Genomic DNA, 17,309 nt, shown 5'->3' with positions numbered 1-17,309 from the left:
TCATGTCACTTGGGGAACGTGGAACAGCCCAACACGATACAGCATGTGTAGCTTGGTCATGCCACCTTCACATACATAGTTCCCAATCCTCAACTGAAACAGATGGGATGTATGAATGCTAATACATTTACTACAAAGAATCCTTTCCTGTTATGCATTAATCTGCCACCTTTATTACTAGATGTTTTACTTTATTAATGAACATACAATATCACCCATATGTTCTAGATGCCCTAAATTCCCAACAGAGTTTTTGAAGGATGGTCTTCAGGTTGCCGGCGGTCGGGCTGCCGGCGACCACCATACCGGCGCTGGAATCCCGACCGCCGGCATACCGACATCTTTTCTCCCTCTTGGGGGTCCACGACCCCCCTGGAGGGAGAATATATAGTGTGGCGCATGTAGCACGCCACCGTGCCCGCAGCGTGGCGAGCACAGCTGTCGGTATGCCGGCGCCGGTATGCTGGTCGCCGGGACCCCGACCGCCAGCAAACCATACTACACCCTTTTTGAATTATTATAATTTTCTCCCCTTTTCTCCCATTACAGTGTTTTCGCCTTGGTGAATATGTTGCATGGGTACATCAGAATCCGCTTTATTGGCCAGGTATACTTGCGTATACTAGGAATTTGATTTCGGTTTACAGTGCAGCAGCCAGGGGAGAACACGTAGACAAGAGAGTGGGATGGGGAGGGGGAATATATGCAGTATACAGCTTAAGTAAAAGTACACAGTGTTCGTTACAACCAGAAGATCGGAGTACATGACATCTTCTTAAGGAGCCATTTTTGCTCCGGATGATGGGTGGATGACACATTATCCATAATGATGAGTCACAATTATAGTTGGTATAAGAAGTCGCTAAAACCACTCTGTGCTATGTGCATGAGATATTAAAATGGGTTCCAAGGGGCAGCAAATCCACAGTATCACAAAGCAGACTTTTAATGAGGCACATAAGATAGCGCCCCCATTTATCAAGCCATGGAGAGTGATAAATATCACGGTGATAATGTACCAACCAATCAGCTCCTAACTGCCATTTCACATGATGTGTTTGAAAAATGACAATTAGGAGCTGATTGGCTGGTACTTTATCACCGTGCTATTTATCCCTCTCCAAGGCTTGACAAATCTGGGCCAAAGCATGACAAAGAGCCATGAGGCTTTCACCAGTGTTTTCACCATTGTATGCCATGCATTACTAAGCATCCATACAAGGGGCCTCATTACACAAAACTGTCTTAGTAAACTGACAATTTCATTCTTCTAGACATGACTGGCAGGGTTCTATCCATCACTCTGCCAGTCACATCTACCCATAGAATAGTTTGGGTTAGAGCTATATGAGAGACAGGATTGTCTGGAAGTAAATCACCTGGTTTACAAAATTGGAATCGGTTCGGTAAGACATCTGATTACAAGAAACTGGTAGCTACGGGCCCAAACTGGTTCTGGGCAAAACAGTCAAATAGGTCAATGTTGATTAGCTAAGCATGCCACATGTCAACATTACGACCACGGCGACATTCTCATGTCGAATGATGAATGACGACAAAATATACCGAACGCAGTTAGAGTAGCGCAGGGGTCAGGGAACTTTTTTACCTTTTACCCCAAAATATATTTACATACGCCGACGTTACCCCCTTGATTTGAAAGGAAGGAAATCATATATTATTGTGCATATATACTGGTTATCACTGTTTATATGGTATTTCTGAGATACTGTGTATGTATGTATTTATTTATTTATGTATATATAGATATAGATATATATATATACATATAATTTTTATTTTTTTTAATTATTATTTTTCGCCAATTATTTTTTGGCAATGAATGGGTTAATTTTCACTTTCTCCCCAAAACACCAGAATGAATGTAAGAAAGATGGATGGGAGGAACACGACTTTTAAGAGACAGATGGTAATTTCCTCACCTCAGTCAATGGGAATTTCCCACTGTTATGTGGGCCACTGTCTGATCCTGCGGAACTCCATCAGCGGCCAGCCACAGAACACTTCAAGTTCTGTGTGTGGATTGGCGGGCCGCAGGCGGCAGGACAGGACAGCGCAGGACGGGCGGGCGTGAGGGAGCGCAGTGTGACGTCAGCACGTCACTCCGCGGCCAGGAACACAGCACAGGGCGGCCAGGAGCACAGCGCAGGGCGGGCAGGAGGGAGCGCAGTGTGATGTCAGCACGTCACTCCGTGGCCAGGAACACAGCACAGGGCGGCCAGGAGCACAGCGCAGGGCGGGCAGGAGGGAGCGCAGTGTGATGTCAGCACGTCACATCGGCCGGTGCTGGCAGCGCGACCATCCATTACCCCCAAGAATTTCAGTTAACCCCATTTGGGGTAATTTACCCCTGTTCCCTGACCATTGGAGTAGCGTATCCTGTGCATGTGCATAAAGCAAACGCAACGCAATTCAGCACAGAGCTCCCCATGACCAGAGAGGTGGAACGTTGGAGGCACTTTCAACTCACCAAGCTTTCAGCAGCCTTGCACGGGAAAACCAGGAGGCTTCCTGTGCCATTGCCAGTGTAGGAGTTCCATTAAAAAAAGTCTGTGGACAGTGTGTTTTTACCTTTAAATCATTTGAGTGCCCATCTTTATTACAGCAAAGGGCGTGCCACCAGAGTGGTAGAGAGAGGAGCACTCTTCATTTTGTGGAGGTGGGACTCTGAAGTTGATGTGGTCAAGCGGAGCCGGGTTGAATAACCCAACCACAACACAGACAAGAAACGTGACAAAGGCTTCCCACATATGTGACCCAGAGTGAGGACAGTCAAGGACAGTTATGTTAAGTTAGGTTAAGGACAGTTAAGTGGAGATTTGAGGAGACACATATATAAGTGTGGGAAAAGACACATAGCAGGACTCATACGGAGCCTTGTTCACGGATTACAGGCGAATGGGTGATTTGAAGAAATGACTGACTAAAGGGCCTATTCACTATTAATTGTGATGAGCCCATGCAAATAATTGGTCTAACTTGCTGTGATTTGCGGCGGCAGATCCAGATTATTATTGCTCTGGTGGCAGCTGATCCATGAAGCCCTAACACTACCACTTTCGCTTCTATTACTAGTAGCAAAAGTTTATACCCAGGAGTGTTACTAAGCTTGTGAGACATTAGGTCACTTGTGCACTGCAAGGGCCGGAGGAGGCGTTGGGATCCAAATGGTCTTCTCTTTCTACAGGAAAGAGCAGGGCTCAGCGGTCTAACGCCATCTGAGGATGGTGTTAGTTCCAGCAGTCAAGCTTGCCAAGAAGTCATCCACCATGCTGGTGTCTGTGGATGTGTAACATGTCAGGATTTAAGTGCGCACAGGAGGTATCTGTGATAGCTCCTGCACTGCAACTTTAATGAATGGGCCCACTATTTAAAATTAAATATGTGAAATGGACCCATCCATGTTGAGGAACAGGTCCCTAAGTGAATTATCATCACCAGTACCTGGCTATCCCAATTCCAACTATCTGTCTCAATCTATCTCAAGATTATCTTCCTATGTCAGATATCTATCTATCTATCTATCTATCTATCTATCTATCTATCTATCTATTTATCTATCTATCTATCGCATATCCATCTAGTGTGTGTGTGTGTGTGTGTGTGTGTGTGTGTGTGTGTGTGTGTGTGTGTGTGTGTGTGTGTGTGTGTGCGCGTGTATGTGCGTGTATATTATTTGTATGTCTATTGGTGTGTACACACGGTGAGATATTTTCTTACGATTTTGACTATATAATCGTAAGAAAAGTTAGTGCAGATTGCAAGATGAAAGTCACCTTGCGATCCCGATTCGATGCCGATGCGCGGTCGGCATCGCAAGCCTAGATATACTGTGCAGGCAAGTCAATTTTGACTATCTCTATAGAAGAGATAGTCAAAATTGACATTTAGCCAAAATCGCACATGGTCAGTATCGCAAGCACAGTCATTATGTGCTTGCGATACTGACTATGTGCCGACTTAGCCCCTGTCGCATAGTGAGAATCGGGCATAGCCCGAATCTCACCATGTATATGGGCTTTAACTCTCTCTCCCTCCCACTAATATAATAATTGTAATATCTATCTCTAGAAAGATGGATACTACATCAATATACATGGGATATAGATAAATACATAGACAGACAGATGTTCAGTGAGAGTAAACGTGTCTTTAACATGTGCTAACAGGCCTCTTATATGCTGCATTGTGAATGTGCTGCACTTGTCATAGTTCTCATCGTTTTATCAGCCTGTCCCTCATCAGTCCCTGTGTTATTAGGCCATTCTCTATGGCTGCTGAGTGGCAGACAGATGATATGTTGTAACTGCAGAAATAGGCCCCATACACAAACAGCACCTGCCCGGGGGGAGGGGGTGCTTAATGCTGGCCGCCTGTCTCTATTGTGCACAGAACAATTGGGGAGCGGGGATGTGTGAGGAGGGGGTTATTAATCTGTCTTCGCTATTCACAATGAAATCTGGTTAAAGCCACATGTCACCAGCCCCCTACACGCTCCTATTTACCTTGAAGTCCGTCTGCCAGGGTGCGAGGGGCAGAGACGTCCCATAACCAGTCACCATATGCTGCCTTTATGTCTTTGTGTGCAGCCTCTCACTCTTCTCCTTTTATACCTCTGTCTAATGTCTTTAGTTCACAAATCACAGCTTGTAATGCCTTACACTGGCAGGCGGCCATAAACAAACAGCGGTGCCTAGATATCCCTGCTAACACGGATCCCTAAAACGGTTAAAGTACCTACATTTTGAGTGTAAGTATAGGTACATGTAAAAGAATGGGAAATCAATGTCTACTGGCCCCCCAATTGTTCACTTGGTACAATAAGAGCTGAAAAAGTCACTGTATGTATTAACGTGTCTAATTTATCTCATTACTATCATCATTTTTTTTGCTGCTCCCGACCATGCAGATGTTTGGGACACAGGGGGTAATTCAGACTTGATCGCAGCAGCAAATTTGTTATCAGTTGGGCAAAATCATGGGGGTAATTCTGAGTTGATCGCAGCAGGAACTTTGGTGGTCATTCCGAGTTGATCGCTCGCTAGCTGCTTTTAGTAGCAGTGCAAACGCTAAGCCGCCACCCTCTGGGAGTGTATCTTAGCTTAGCAGAATAGCGACCGAATGATTAGCAGAATTGCTACTAAATAATTCCTTGCAGTTTCTGAGTAGCTCCAGACCTACTTACAGATTGCGATGACTGCAGACTGTTTAGTTCCTGGTTTGACGTCACAAACATGTCCTGCGTTCGGCCAGCCACTCCCCCGTTTCCTCAGCCACTCCTGTGTTTTTACCTGGCACGCCTGCGTTTTTTTTAGCAAACTCCCTGAAAACGCCAAGTTGCCGCCCAGAAACACCCACTTCCTGTCAATCACACTACGATCACTCGAGCAATGAAAAAACGTTGCTCGAGCTTGTGCAAATCTCCAAAGTTTTGTGTTAAATTACTTAGCGCATGCACGCTGCGTACCATGCGCATTTTCCACCTAATCGATGAGTTGCGAAAAACGGCAACGAGCGAACAACTCGGAATGACCCCCTTTGTTAGCAGTTGGGCAAAACCATGTGCACTGCAGGTGTGGCAGATATAACATGTGCAGAGAGAGTTACATTTGGGTGGGTTATTTTGTTTCTGTGCAGAGTAAATACTAGCTGCTTTATTGTTACACTGCAATTTAGATTTCAGATTGAACACACCCCACCCAAATCTAACTCTCTCTGCACATGATACATCTGCCCCCCCCCCCCGCCCCCTCCCCCCCCCCTGCAGTACACATGGTTTTGCCCAACTGCTAACAAATTTGCTGCTACGATCAGGTCTGAATTACCCCCACAGTGCATAGACGAGTTTGTGTGACTTTATTAAAGCGTTCCTAATCTACATATACCCAATAGTTCAGATCTGCTGACGTGAAGCCGGCCACACACACAGCAATCTGGTTCTGGTTGTACTGCTGGAGGTTTTAAATAATTGTAACAGAAAAAAAATAATGATGTGTGTAAGTGACAAACAATCCAATAAAAAGTAAATATATAGGAGGGATCAGTTACAAAGAGAGGAGTCTCGGGGTGTGGGAGGCTGGTGGTGAGTGGGGGGGGGGAGAGCCCGGCAGTACCGGGTGGCACCATACCATACTTACCTACTCTCCTGGATTCTGCGGGAGACACCCGGTTTCTCGAGTAGTCCCGCAAGAGTGGGTACCCCTCCCGCATTCTGCCCACTTCCGAGAGAAGTGGGCAGAATGGGTAACTAAATAGGGCAAAATCGCGGACCTGGCGGAGGGGACGGGGCTTAATGACGCGATTATATGCAAACCATGTCATTGAAGCTCCACCCCTATGCAAATACTGACCAATTGATGTATTTTCTCGTGCAGTGGGCGGGGCCTAATGATGACATTGTCTCAGCCCCGCCCACCTGCTTCTCCTCTCCGGGTATCTCCCGGAGAGGAGAAAAGGAATGTAGGTAAGTATGCACCATACCCGCCCAGGTGATTGTGATCTGGCATATGTGTAGATGAGGCACAGGAGGCTAGAGAGGCATCATTGCAGTGGCAAACGCAGGATTTCTAGAGGGGGGTTTCCAAATGTAATCCACAATCTACCACTCTGCAGGACATGAAATACAGTATTAATATGTAACACTATAGATGGTCTATAGTATAGACTGAATCAAACATTTAAATAATATAAATAAGATAAGTGGTCATGAAAAAGGTTAAACATACTATAATAAATAAATACGCCAACACAATGGAACCAGTACTACACTTTCTAAGCACACATTCTTCCACCTCATGATAAGGCTCCTGTCTCTTCTTCCTGGTAGCTACTCTCTGGTCCAGTGCACTGATTGAGTGCTCAGATCCACACACAGCAAACATGATAGAAGAAGCTGCTACCACTGGGCATGTGTAGCAGCTCCGCCCTGACTCTTAACTTGCATGATGTGGCAGCAGCTCTAGCAATCATATTATATACCGTTGCTATTGTCAAAATTTGAGCCAATTGCCAAGAGAAGGATGGGGGGGGGGGGTTCCGGGCAACCAGAACCCCACCTCCCCCGCGTTTGCCTATGCATTGGGTCCCAAATCAAATCTTGTGAAGGGGCCTGGCAATGCTGCTTTATACAAAACAATGCCCCTGAACAAATCTGATCATCCTGGTTAGAAAATGTGCGTTGTACTTGTAACCTTTTGTTGATGAGTAACATTGCTGAGGTTGGTTTCGGGGACTGGCGGTTGGAAGACCACTGGTCACCATACCGACGCCGGGATCCCCACTTTTAGATGTCCGATGGGAGGTGGGGTGGGGCGAGCGCAACGAAATCCCTTGTGGCCTCGGTGGCTTGATATGCTTGCCACAGGTTCTATTCCCACTCTATAGTTGTGGACACCCAGGAGTAGGAATAGTCCCTGTTGGTCGGCATGCCAAGCGGCAGGCTATTCAGCATTCGGGATCGATTGGCATCACATAACCACATCCCCTTTGTTCAGGCTCGGACTGGGCCACCAGGGAGCCGGTGAACTCACCGGTAGGCCCGGCCGAGTAGTAGCCACGCCCACTTTTGTGTGAGGGCGGGGCTGCGCTCTCACCCTCGGCTCACGTCCCAGCCACAGGAGCAGCAGCCAGCCCAGCAGATGATCGATCCCGGGCGGCGGAGGTGATGGCAAAGCTGGACTGAGGAGCACGCTGTGCTCTCCTCCCCGGCGCTCAGCCATAGGAGCAGCAGCCAGCAGGTGATCCCGGGCGGTGGCGGTGTTAGCAGAGCTGGACTGAGGGGAGGAGAGGAGCGCGCTGCGCTCTCTTCCCCTGCGCTCAGCCATAGGAGCAGAGCAGCAGCCAGCAGGTGATCCCGGGCGGCAGCAGTGTGTTTTTTATCTTTCCAAACACTTCAGACACTCCTCTCCCACAAGCCTAAGTTTTGATGAAGTACATGACACATCTGCATCCAAGTGCATGCCTTGACATTGCAGTGATTAGGGTGTACTGCACTTTGTGAGTGTACCCTTGTGTGTACAGGACCATGATGTAATCATGCTCTATTGAAATGATTCTGCTCTTTTGATCAGACCCTGAGCATCTGGTTTTACACATTTGTTTCCTGAACTTCTCTCCTTAATAGCTGAATTACTATGTAACAATTGGCTTGTTCTTAAATGTTTGTTTACTTGTGACCTTGACATGTGGTCCTGTTATTTCATTTTGTACCTGTTATACCAATATCTTATATTGATGTTTTATTTGGTATTTGAGCTACCAGCCCTAACCTTGGCCTGTAACATCCATTCATCTGTCTTTTATCAAAACCCATCTGAGGGCCGCAAACAAGTAGCTTGGTCTACTAGGGTTCTCAGACTTCTTGCCTCATGTTTAGCCACTACCACTGTTGGGCTGTAAAGGGTCCACATCTGGACTTATCAAGTCAACCAGAAAAACATAAAGAAATTGGTTGCTTAAAGTATCAGCACAGGCCTACTTGCTGTACATCAGGGGTCCAAAACCTCACAGCAGAGGACAGAGCTGGACTGAGGAGAGGGGCGCGCTGCGCTCTCCTCCCTGGCCCCCAGCCACAGGACCAACAGCGTGAGCATCAGGTGGAGGTGAGCAGCACTGTGTGGGTAGTACCTGTGTATCTGGCACTGTGGGGCGTATGTGCATCTGACACTGCACTACTGGGGACATCTGTGTATCTGACACTGCACTACTGGGGGCATCTGTGTATCTGACACTGCACTACTGGGGGCATCTGTGTATCTGACACTGCACTACTGGGGGCATCTGTGTATCTGACACTGCACTACTGGGGGCATCTGTGTATCTGGCACTGCACTATTGGGGACATCTGTGTATCTGGCACTGTTGGGGGCGTATGTGTAGCTGGCACTATTAGGGGCATCTGTGTATCTGGCACTGCACTACTGGGGGCGTACGTGTATCTGGCACTGCACAATTGGGGGCGTATGTGTATCTGGCACTGCTGTGGTCATCTGTGTATCTGGCACTGCACTGCTGTGGGCATCTGTGTATCTGGCACTGCACTGCTGTGGGCATCTGTGTATCTGGCACTGCACTACTGGGATCATTATTTGTATCTCGCACTATACTGGGGTTTTTATGTGTATCTACTGTTCTCTCCCGGTGTAACCCAGGCACATATACTGATGCTCTCTCCCGGTGTAACCCAGGTGCATATACTACTGTTCTCTCCTGGTGTATCCCAGGCACATACACAACAGGTTGAAGTGGGCAGGGAGAAAGAGCACTTTTTCTTTATATACTATGCTAGGTGGCACCTATAATGGCTGGCCAGTCCTCTCTGGTCACTTGGCCACACCCCTTCCAGCATGTGGTAACGCCCCTTAGTGGGCCCCTGTGATTGCATTTCCCTGGTGGGCCCTTCATGCCCCAGTCCGACACTGCCTTTGTTGTTGGTGTCACTGCATACTCTGCGATAGAGCCCAAAAATCTGTATAGCATCACCCGAAAGTGTATTATATAGAGGATAATGGGGCAGATGTATTAAGGCTGGAGAAGTGATAAAGCAGTGATGAGTGGAAGGTGATAACGCGCCAGCCAATCAGCTCCTAACTGTAAATTTACATATTGTAGTTGATTGGCTGGTGCGTTATCACCTTGCACTTATCACTGCTTTATCACTTCTCCAGGCTTAATACATCTGCCCCATTGAATGTACTCTCTAACATAAATTATAAAGACACCATAAGTCACAGTGAAGTTCCATGATCATAACAAGGCACACCACCACCGGCCAAGTGCCTCTTTTCAGGTCACAGCAACCCTAAGCGCCTTGTAATTTACCCTGATCATTTACAGTATCATACACTATAACCCCTAATAATTACTGATGTGACGACAATAGGATTCATCATTTATACAGATATGAATTGCATCTGCATTATATTACAGTGTTACCACAAACAGTGGTTTAGTTTTCATAACATCACAGATTACAGAATAGAACGAGTTAGAGCTACCGGTGACTAATAGATTTGATAATAACATTACAATTACACTAGAGTAGTTTGGGTGAGGATATGACCCGTCCTCTTTTCCATCTTCAAACAATTATATGGAACACCTTATGATGAGATGACCAAGCCAGACACTGAGGCTAAAGCACTGAGTAATACCACTGGGCATGTAGGTTCCATATATAAGTTCCCCGGCACAAACTATAGTCTGCTCCAAACAAAGGGGGTCATTCCGACCCCATCGCTCGCTGCAGTTTGGCGCAGCGATCGGGTCGGAACTGCGCATGGCAGTTGTCGGTGTCCAGCGATCGCCTCTGAGACAGAGGCGGTCGCTGGGCGGGAGGGGGCTGAACGGCGGCGTTAAGCCGCAGTTTAGTAGGCGCAGTCCAGCCAACGCAGGCGTGGCCGGACCGTTGGGAGGGTGTGGCGCGGCGGCTGCGTGACATATCACGCAGCCGCTGCGGCCAGCAGCAGCGAGACACATCTCCCGGCCAGGAGCTGCGCTGGCCGGGAGTTACTCCACAGATACAAAGGCATCGCCTCTGTGCGATGCTTTTGTATTTGTGCGGGGGGGCCGGCACTGACATGCTGGGCGTCCCACCGCATGTCTGAGTTTACGATTGTAGCTGTGCTAAATTTAGCACAGCTACGATCAACTCGAAATGACCCCCAAAGTGCAGTTTATGTAGTACAGAACGTCAGCCATATGCAGGCCCAATGATCATGATAAGCCACTTACCAGATTCTCTCTCTGGTGCAACAAGTGAATGCTCAGTTCCACAGACACCCACACAGCAGACTTGGTAGGAAAATCTGCTGCCTCTGGGCAAGGGCAGCAGCCAGGGGCGTTTTAAGAGAGGAGGAGGCCCATGTTCAGCCTCCTCCGTTCGGGGCCCTTCCTCTCTGCCCGGAGTGCTGTAGAGTCTGAGCTCTAGAGGGCTCAGACTCTACTGCGCATGCGCAGATCTCCGGGAAAATGGCGCGGTGGCCATTTTCCCTGAGATTTCTCTGCTGCGCATGCGCAGAACTCCGTGAAAATGGCCGCTGAGCCATTTTCACGGAGTTCTAATAGCGCTTTGGATGCCGGCGCTGGACTTCGGAGGGGTGAGTATTTTAAAAATGGGTGCAGTGTCTGCGGTGGGGGCCCCCTCTGGACTCAGGGGCCCACAGTGCACCCATTATAGAAGCAGCTCTATTCTACCCTTTTTACTACATGTAGTTACCGCTGACCAGTGTGTGGGAAAATTGGGATTCCAGGCAACTGGAACCTCCTCCCGCTGCTCCACGTTTGCCTATCGGCTATACTTGCCAATGGGGACCAACAAAGCCAGAGAGGCTTTGCTTGATCTCATTTATTATTATCATTATCTTTTATCTAAATGGTGCCACAAGGGTTCCACAGTGCCTAACAAAGTACATAAACAATGAGCAAGACAGGACAACAACGATTTACGGTACAAGACAATGTAGGACAAGTACATGGTATACAAACATTTCTGCATCCGGAGACAGGACACTGAAATAATTATCAGGGTGGCAGAAACCAAGGGCTAGGTGCCATTGCAGGGAGTATGGAGTTGAAAATAATCTAAAAGAGAGAAAGTGCATGAGGGGAGAGAGCCCTGCTGGTGAAGGGAAGGGGCAGATGGACAGGGGTGACACAGATGGGGTAGAAGTGAGCAAGTGACAGAGGGTTAGAATGAGAGATGGTTGGGTTCATCCACGTCAAATCGCTTTGTGCAAGCACAAACACCAGAAGTAAGCCGTTGTTGGGTAACAGGTTTCCATTAAGGCTCCCAGAGAAACTCTAGCATGGTAAATTGCAGCTGTAAAACGTTATGTATCACTGTGATATGCAGCGATACTAAAGACTGCGTAGTTCATATATATGGCCGAAACAGCATAAACTCACCGGCTGGGCTTGCTGCACGCCTCTTAATGCATCACTCTGGCACGGAAGGGGTTACAGTTTTTGTTGGAGGAACGTAAGGAAAACTGCCTGGATTGTGATTGGCTGGATTCTGTATAGGGGCTGTTCTGATATACATATAGTCTTCAGACCTAGGACATCCTGCCTCTTTCCATTTTTTCTGTGACCCACCCTCCCGCCCTGGGAAGTTGTTTTTTTGTTGCTGCAGTGGGGTTACTTGTGTCGGCTTTTGGTGGCCGGTTTCTGAACGGTTATTTTAGTTTAACTTAAGGAGTTTATCGTTAGTAAGTTCGGGTGAACTTTTAGGTATTTTTATAGTCTTATAATTAATTGATGGGCACCACCGTACCTGGTGGGCCCATATGATAGATCATAAACATATGTGGATATCGGGGCCGGAGGCCCAATTTTTTACAACTGTTGGTGGGCAGGGGTAGTGGCAGAAGGTCGACCCCTGGCCTTGAATTTTGGATTTCCGATGTCTGGGATGGGGGATGGAGGCAGGAGGCCGATCCCGGAACATCTGGGGCAGAAGGCCCCCTCACACATATGTTTTTTTATTGCTCGGGATGGAGGCAGGAGGCCCCCTCACACATATGTTTATTGCTCTATTTTGTCATATAATTTTGGATCACCTTATTAAGTTGTTTATCATGCTTAACCGTTCTTCTCCCCGCCACCTTAGTTAGAGAGGGAAGTCTGCATTTTTAGTTTTAATATTAATAGGCCTTCCTCTTATTCAAAATAAAAAGCTGACCCCTTTCACGCCAATTACGGTTGTTGTGTCGTTATTTACTAAGATAAGTGTGCTTGAGTGGCGTGCGAATGCATCTGACGTGTGAAGTTTATGATTGTTACTGCAGTGCAGGGTCGTGGAGCCAGTAACAGTGCATTCATTTTTCCATTCAGTTCCCTTCTGTGTTTGGGTATGGTTAAGCTATCCTGGGCTCATCCTGTCCTCCAGTCTGCATGCACAGCCTACGATGAGTGTGACCATTCCGTCCAATACTGATTCTGAGTTGAGCATAAAGTGGCTGTTTTTATGTGATGCCATGGAAGCGTGTTGCACTACCTTATGCTAATGTCAGAGGGCCTAATTCAGACCTGATCGCTAGGGTGCCTACAGGGGGAGGGTGTAGTCGCTGTGCAGGGGTGCGATTGCATGTGCAGAGAGCTGCACAAACTTCTGCACACAGAAGTTTGTATAGTGTCTGCACAGCTCAGGACTTACTCTTCCAGTGCGATTATCCGGACCGGAGCTGACGTCAGGAACCCTCCCTTCCAACGGCTGGACACGCCTGCGTTTTTGCGGACACTCCCTGGAAATGGTCAGGTAACACCCACACCCTCTGCCTGTCAATCTTCTTGCAATCACCGGTGCGATCGCTTTCTTCGTTAATCCCGTCGCTGTCTGGCGATCCCCGTCACCGGGGGGCGACGCGCCTGCGCATTGCGGAGCATACGCATGCGTAGTTCTGACCTGATCGCAGCACTGCAAAAAACCGTACCGTGTTATCAGGTCTGAATGACCCCCAGAGTCTGTAGGGCTAGTGTGGGGATCCGTGCGACCTCAAAGCTGGGAGTTGCTTAGCCCAGTTTTTCCGTCCACAGCCACAAACGCCATAATTAGTACTGGCGCTTACACCAGTAACATGCTACACATGTGTCCTTTTGTATCTTTGCTCACGCTGCAGCATGAATGCCATGATAAAGAACTTGCATGGCATTTGCACCCACGATCCTATAAGAGTGCATGGTGCAAATGGTGCTGCAGTGTAGCGTACTGTGTCAGACGTGCATTGGAACTCACATGCTGCATCCTGCTGCAAGTGACAGCGGGATACAGTCACTAGGTCGACACCACTATAGGTCGACAGGGTCACTAGGTCGACATGGTCATTAGGTCGACAGCTCAAAAGGGTGACATGAGTTTTTCACTATTTTTTTAAAATTTTTGAACTTTTTCATACTTTATGATCCACGCGGACTACAATTGGGAACGGTATCGCTCGCCGTGCGAGGGGATACGGTGCACTAATTGGGGTTCCCAGTCACTTTACGAAGTAAACGACACCAAAAAAAGTTTTAAAAAAACTCATGTCGACCTTTTGACCTGTCAACCTAGTACATGTCGACCTAATGGCCATGTCGACCTAGTGACCCTGTCGATCTAATGCATGTCAACCAATAGTGCTCGACATAATGACTGTCGACCTAAATTGTGTTGACCCAACGACCCATACCGGCAACAACATAAGAGGACATATCTGTAGGAGCAAGAGATCCATCTGACACAGCTTCCCTTCTCTGTACACATGAATCAGAATAGCTACACTCCTTTGACACGCCCTCAAAGCACTCCCATGACACCCTCCCAACACTTCTATGACACATCCATGCCACTCCCATGACACACCCAGTTCGCCCCGAAACGCCCATTTCATGGTAAGAATGATCCAGACGCCTCAGTATGGGACAGAGATATGATAACTTGCTACTTGTTTCTGTCCTAATCACAATCAGCCCCTTCGGCTGTATTTCCCCCTAGCCCAGAGGTTCCCAAACTGTGTGCCGCGGCTCCCTGGGGTGCCTCGGGACACTTGCAGGGGTGCCCTGGTTTGGTGGCCCAGGACCAATTAAAATTATTCATGGTCAATTTAATAGGCAAAACCAGTACTGGTGGCTGCCAGTCATAGAATATGTGGCCAAACAGAAGCAAATCTTGTCCCTCACCACACAACTGACCCTAAGGATGACATATAAGTTTCTCAATAAGAAATTTTTGGCCTAGGGGTGCCGTGAAACAAATTCTGATATTCTAGGGCGCCGTGATTCAAAAAAGTTTGGAAACCGCTGCCCTAGCCCCATATGAGACCCGTCTGAACAGCTGCTGTTTGGAAACGCGGAGCATTCCTCATGGCTGGAAATCCATTTCTATACTTAGCAGCAGAGATAATAAAATGTGTCCTTAGCGCAGCTTAGCAAGACTGGCAGGGTTACCACCACACTAGGCAATAATGGGACAGTGTACTGCACAATACAACAACACAGGGCACACAGACACAATGCAACACAGGGCACAGAGACACAATGCAACACAAGGCACACACACACACACACACACACACACACACACACACACAATACAACACAAGACACACACATACACAATACAACACAGGGCCCACAGACACAATGCAACACAGGGCACAGAGACACAATGCAACACAAGGCACACACACACACACACACACACACATACACAATACAACACAGGGCACACAGACACAATGCAACACAGGGCACAGAGACACAATGCAACACAGGGCACACACACACACACACACACACACACACACACTACAACACAGGACACACAGACACAATGGAACATCACAGGCCAAACAGACACAATGTAAAACGGGGCACACACACACACACACACACACACAATACAACACAGACACAATACAACACAGGGCACACAGACACAATAGAACATCACAGGCCAAACAGACACAATGTACAGTAACACAGGGCACACGCGCGCACACACACACACACACACACACACACACACACACACACAATACAACACAGATACAATACAACACAGGGCACACAGACACAATGTACAGTAACACAGGGCACACACACACATAATACAACACAGACACGATACAACACAACACAGGGCACACAGACACAAAAGAACATCACAGGCCAAACAGACAAAATGTAATACAGGGCACATAGGCACACTGCAACATAGGACACACAAACACACAATACAACACAGGACACACAGACACAATAGAACATCACAGGCCTAACAGACACAATGTAACACAGGGCACACAAACACATAATACAACACAGGGCACACAGACACAATGCAACACAGTGCACACAGACACAGTCGCAACACAGGGCTCACACAAAACACAACACAGGGCACACAGACACATTGCAGTAAACGGCACACAGACAATACAACCCAGGGCACACAGACACAATTCAACACAGGGCACACACAGGGCCGGTTCAAGGGCGCAGAGCGCCCCGGGCAGGAAAGGGGCATGGCCTAATACAGGGGGCGTGGTGAGTCACGCCCCCTGTACATTGAAAGCGCCGCTTGAATGCTGAGCGGTGCGCGATGACGTCATCGCGCACCGCACAGCAAAAGGTCCTCTCCACGAAGAGAAACTAGACGCTATGCGTCTAGTTCCCTTCGTGGAGAGGACCTTTGCTGTGCGGTGCGCGATGACGTCATCGCGCACCGCTCAGCAGTTACTCTCCACGAAGGGAAACTAGACGCATAGCGTCTAGTTCCCTTCACAGGAGGCGCCGAGGACGGGGACGGCAGCGGGCAGCGGAGGCGGATGGGGGACACAGCGGGCAGCAGTGGCGGATCTTGCCACGGTGCGGCGCCCTCCGGATGGCGCCAGCGCCCTCCGGAAGGCGGCGCCCCGGGCAAAAGTCCTGCTTGCCCGTGGCAAGAACCGCCACTGGGCACACAGACACACACAATGCAACACAGGCACAATGCAACACAGGGCACACACACACACACACACACACACACACACAATACAACACAGGGCACACAGACACAATGCAACACAGGGCGCACAGACACAATTCAACTCAGGGCACACAGACACACACAATGCAATACAGGGCACACAGACACAACACTGGGTACACAGACACAATGCAACACAGGTCACGCACAAATAATACAACACAGGACTCAAAGACAAAATACAACACATACACATAAACAAACAAACACAATACAACACAACACAGAGCACACAGACAATGTTGTGCAAGTCAAAAAGAGAAAGGGTAGAATGAATAGACATAAAATATAACTAAAAAAAGGGACACAATGTGGTGACACTACTAACACAGTGCTAAAGGCAATAGGCACAGTGTTAGTACATAGGTACACCGGGTAACAGGATACTCACGCTCAGCACAGTATTCCCCCTTCCAGCCAGTCAGACATAAGCGTTTTCCTTCTTGGTCGCAGACATAATGGCCGAAGGTATCGTCCCTTGGGCGGCAGTAGTCGGAGCAGCTATCCCCATAGTAATGCTCGTCGCAGGTGACGTGATAGGAGTAGCGCAGCTCACTCTGTTGTCCCAGGTGTATGTCCTGCGACCAGTCCTCCCCAACAGACAGACGTCTACGAGTGGCCAGTCGGCTGAGCAGGTTGTTAGTGTTTTCTGCAAAGGACAAGGAGAGTGAGGAAATGGTTAATGACACAAAGATGTTGCAGCGAGGACATATATACAACTCCATGGCTATTTAATGGACTTTTCTGGCCTGTCATCTTACACTGCCGTGTCACCCAAACA

The 17,309-nt window shown here is 48.2% G+C and overlaps 1 protein-coding gene across 1 annotated transcript in view; it reads right to left on the bottom strand.

Moving 5' to 3' along the window:
- DLL3 (delta like canonical Notch ligand 3) overlaps positions 1 to 17,309 on the bottom strand; it is a 188,836-nt gene that overhangs the window by 18,370 nt on the left and 153,157 nt on the right. The window contains exon 4 of the mRNA XM_063938598.1: positions 16,920 to 17,177. Within this exon, the coding sequence (XP_063794668.1) occupies positions 16,920 to 17,177 (258 nt within the window). The remainder of the gene's footprint in view (positions 1 to 16,919; positions 17,178 to 17,309) is intronic.

The sequence above is a fragment of the Pseudophryne corroboree genome, chromosome 8 (assembly GCF_028390025.1).
Source record: "Pseudophryne corroboree isolate aPseCor3 chromosome 8, aPseCor3.hap2, whole genome shotgun sequence".
In the NCBI taxonomy this organism is placed as follows: domain Eukaryota; kingdom Metazoa; phylum Chordata; class Amphibia; order Anura; family Myobatrachidae; genus Pseudophryne; species Pseudophryne corroboree.
This window is presented reverse-complemented; position numbering and strand designations above follow the sequence as displayed.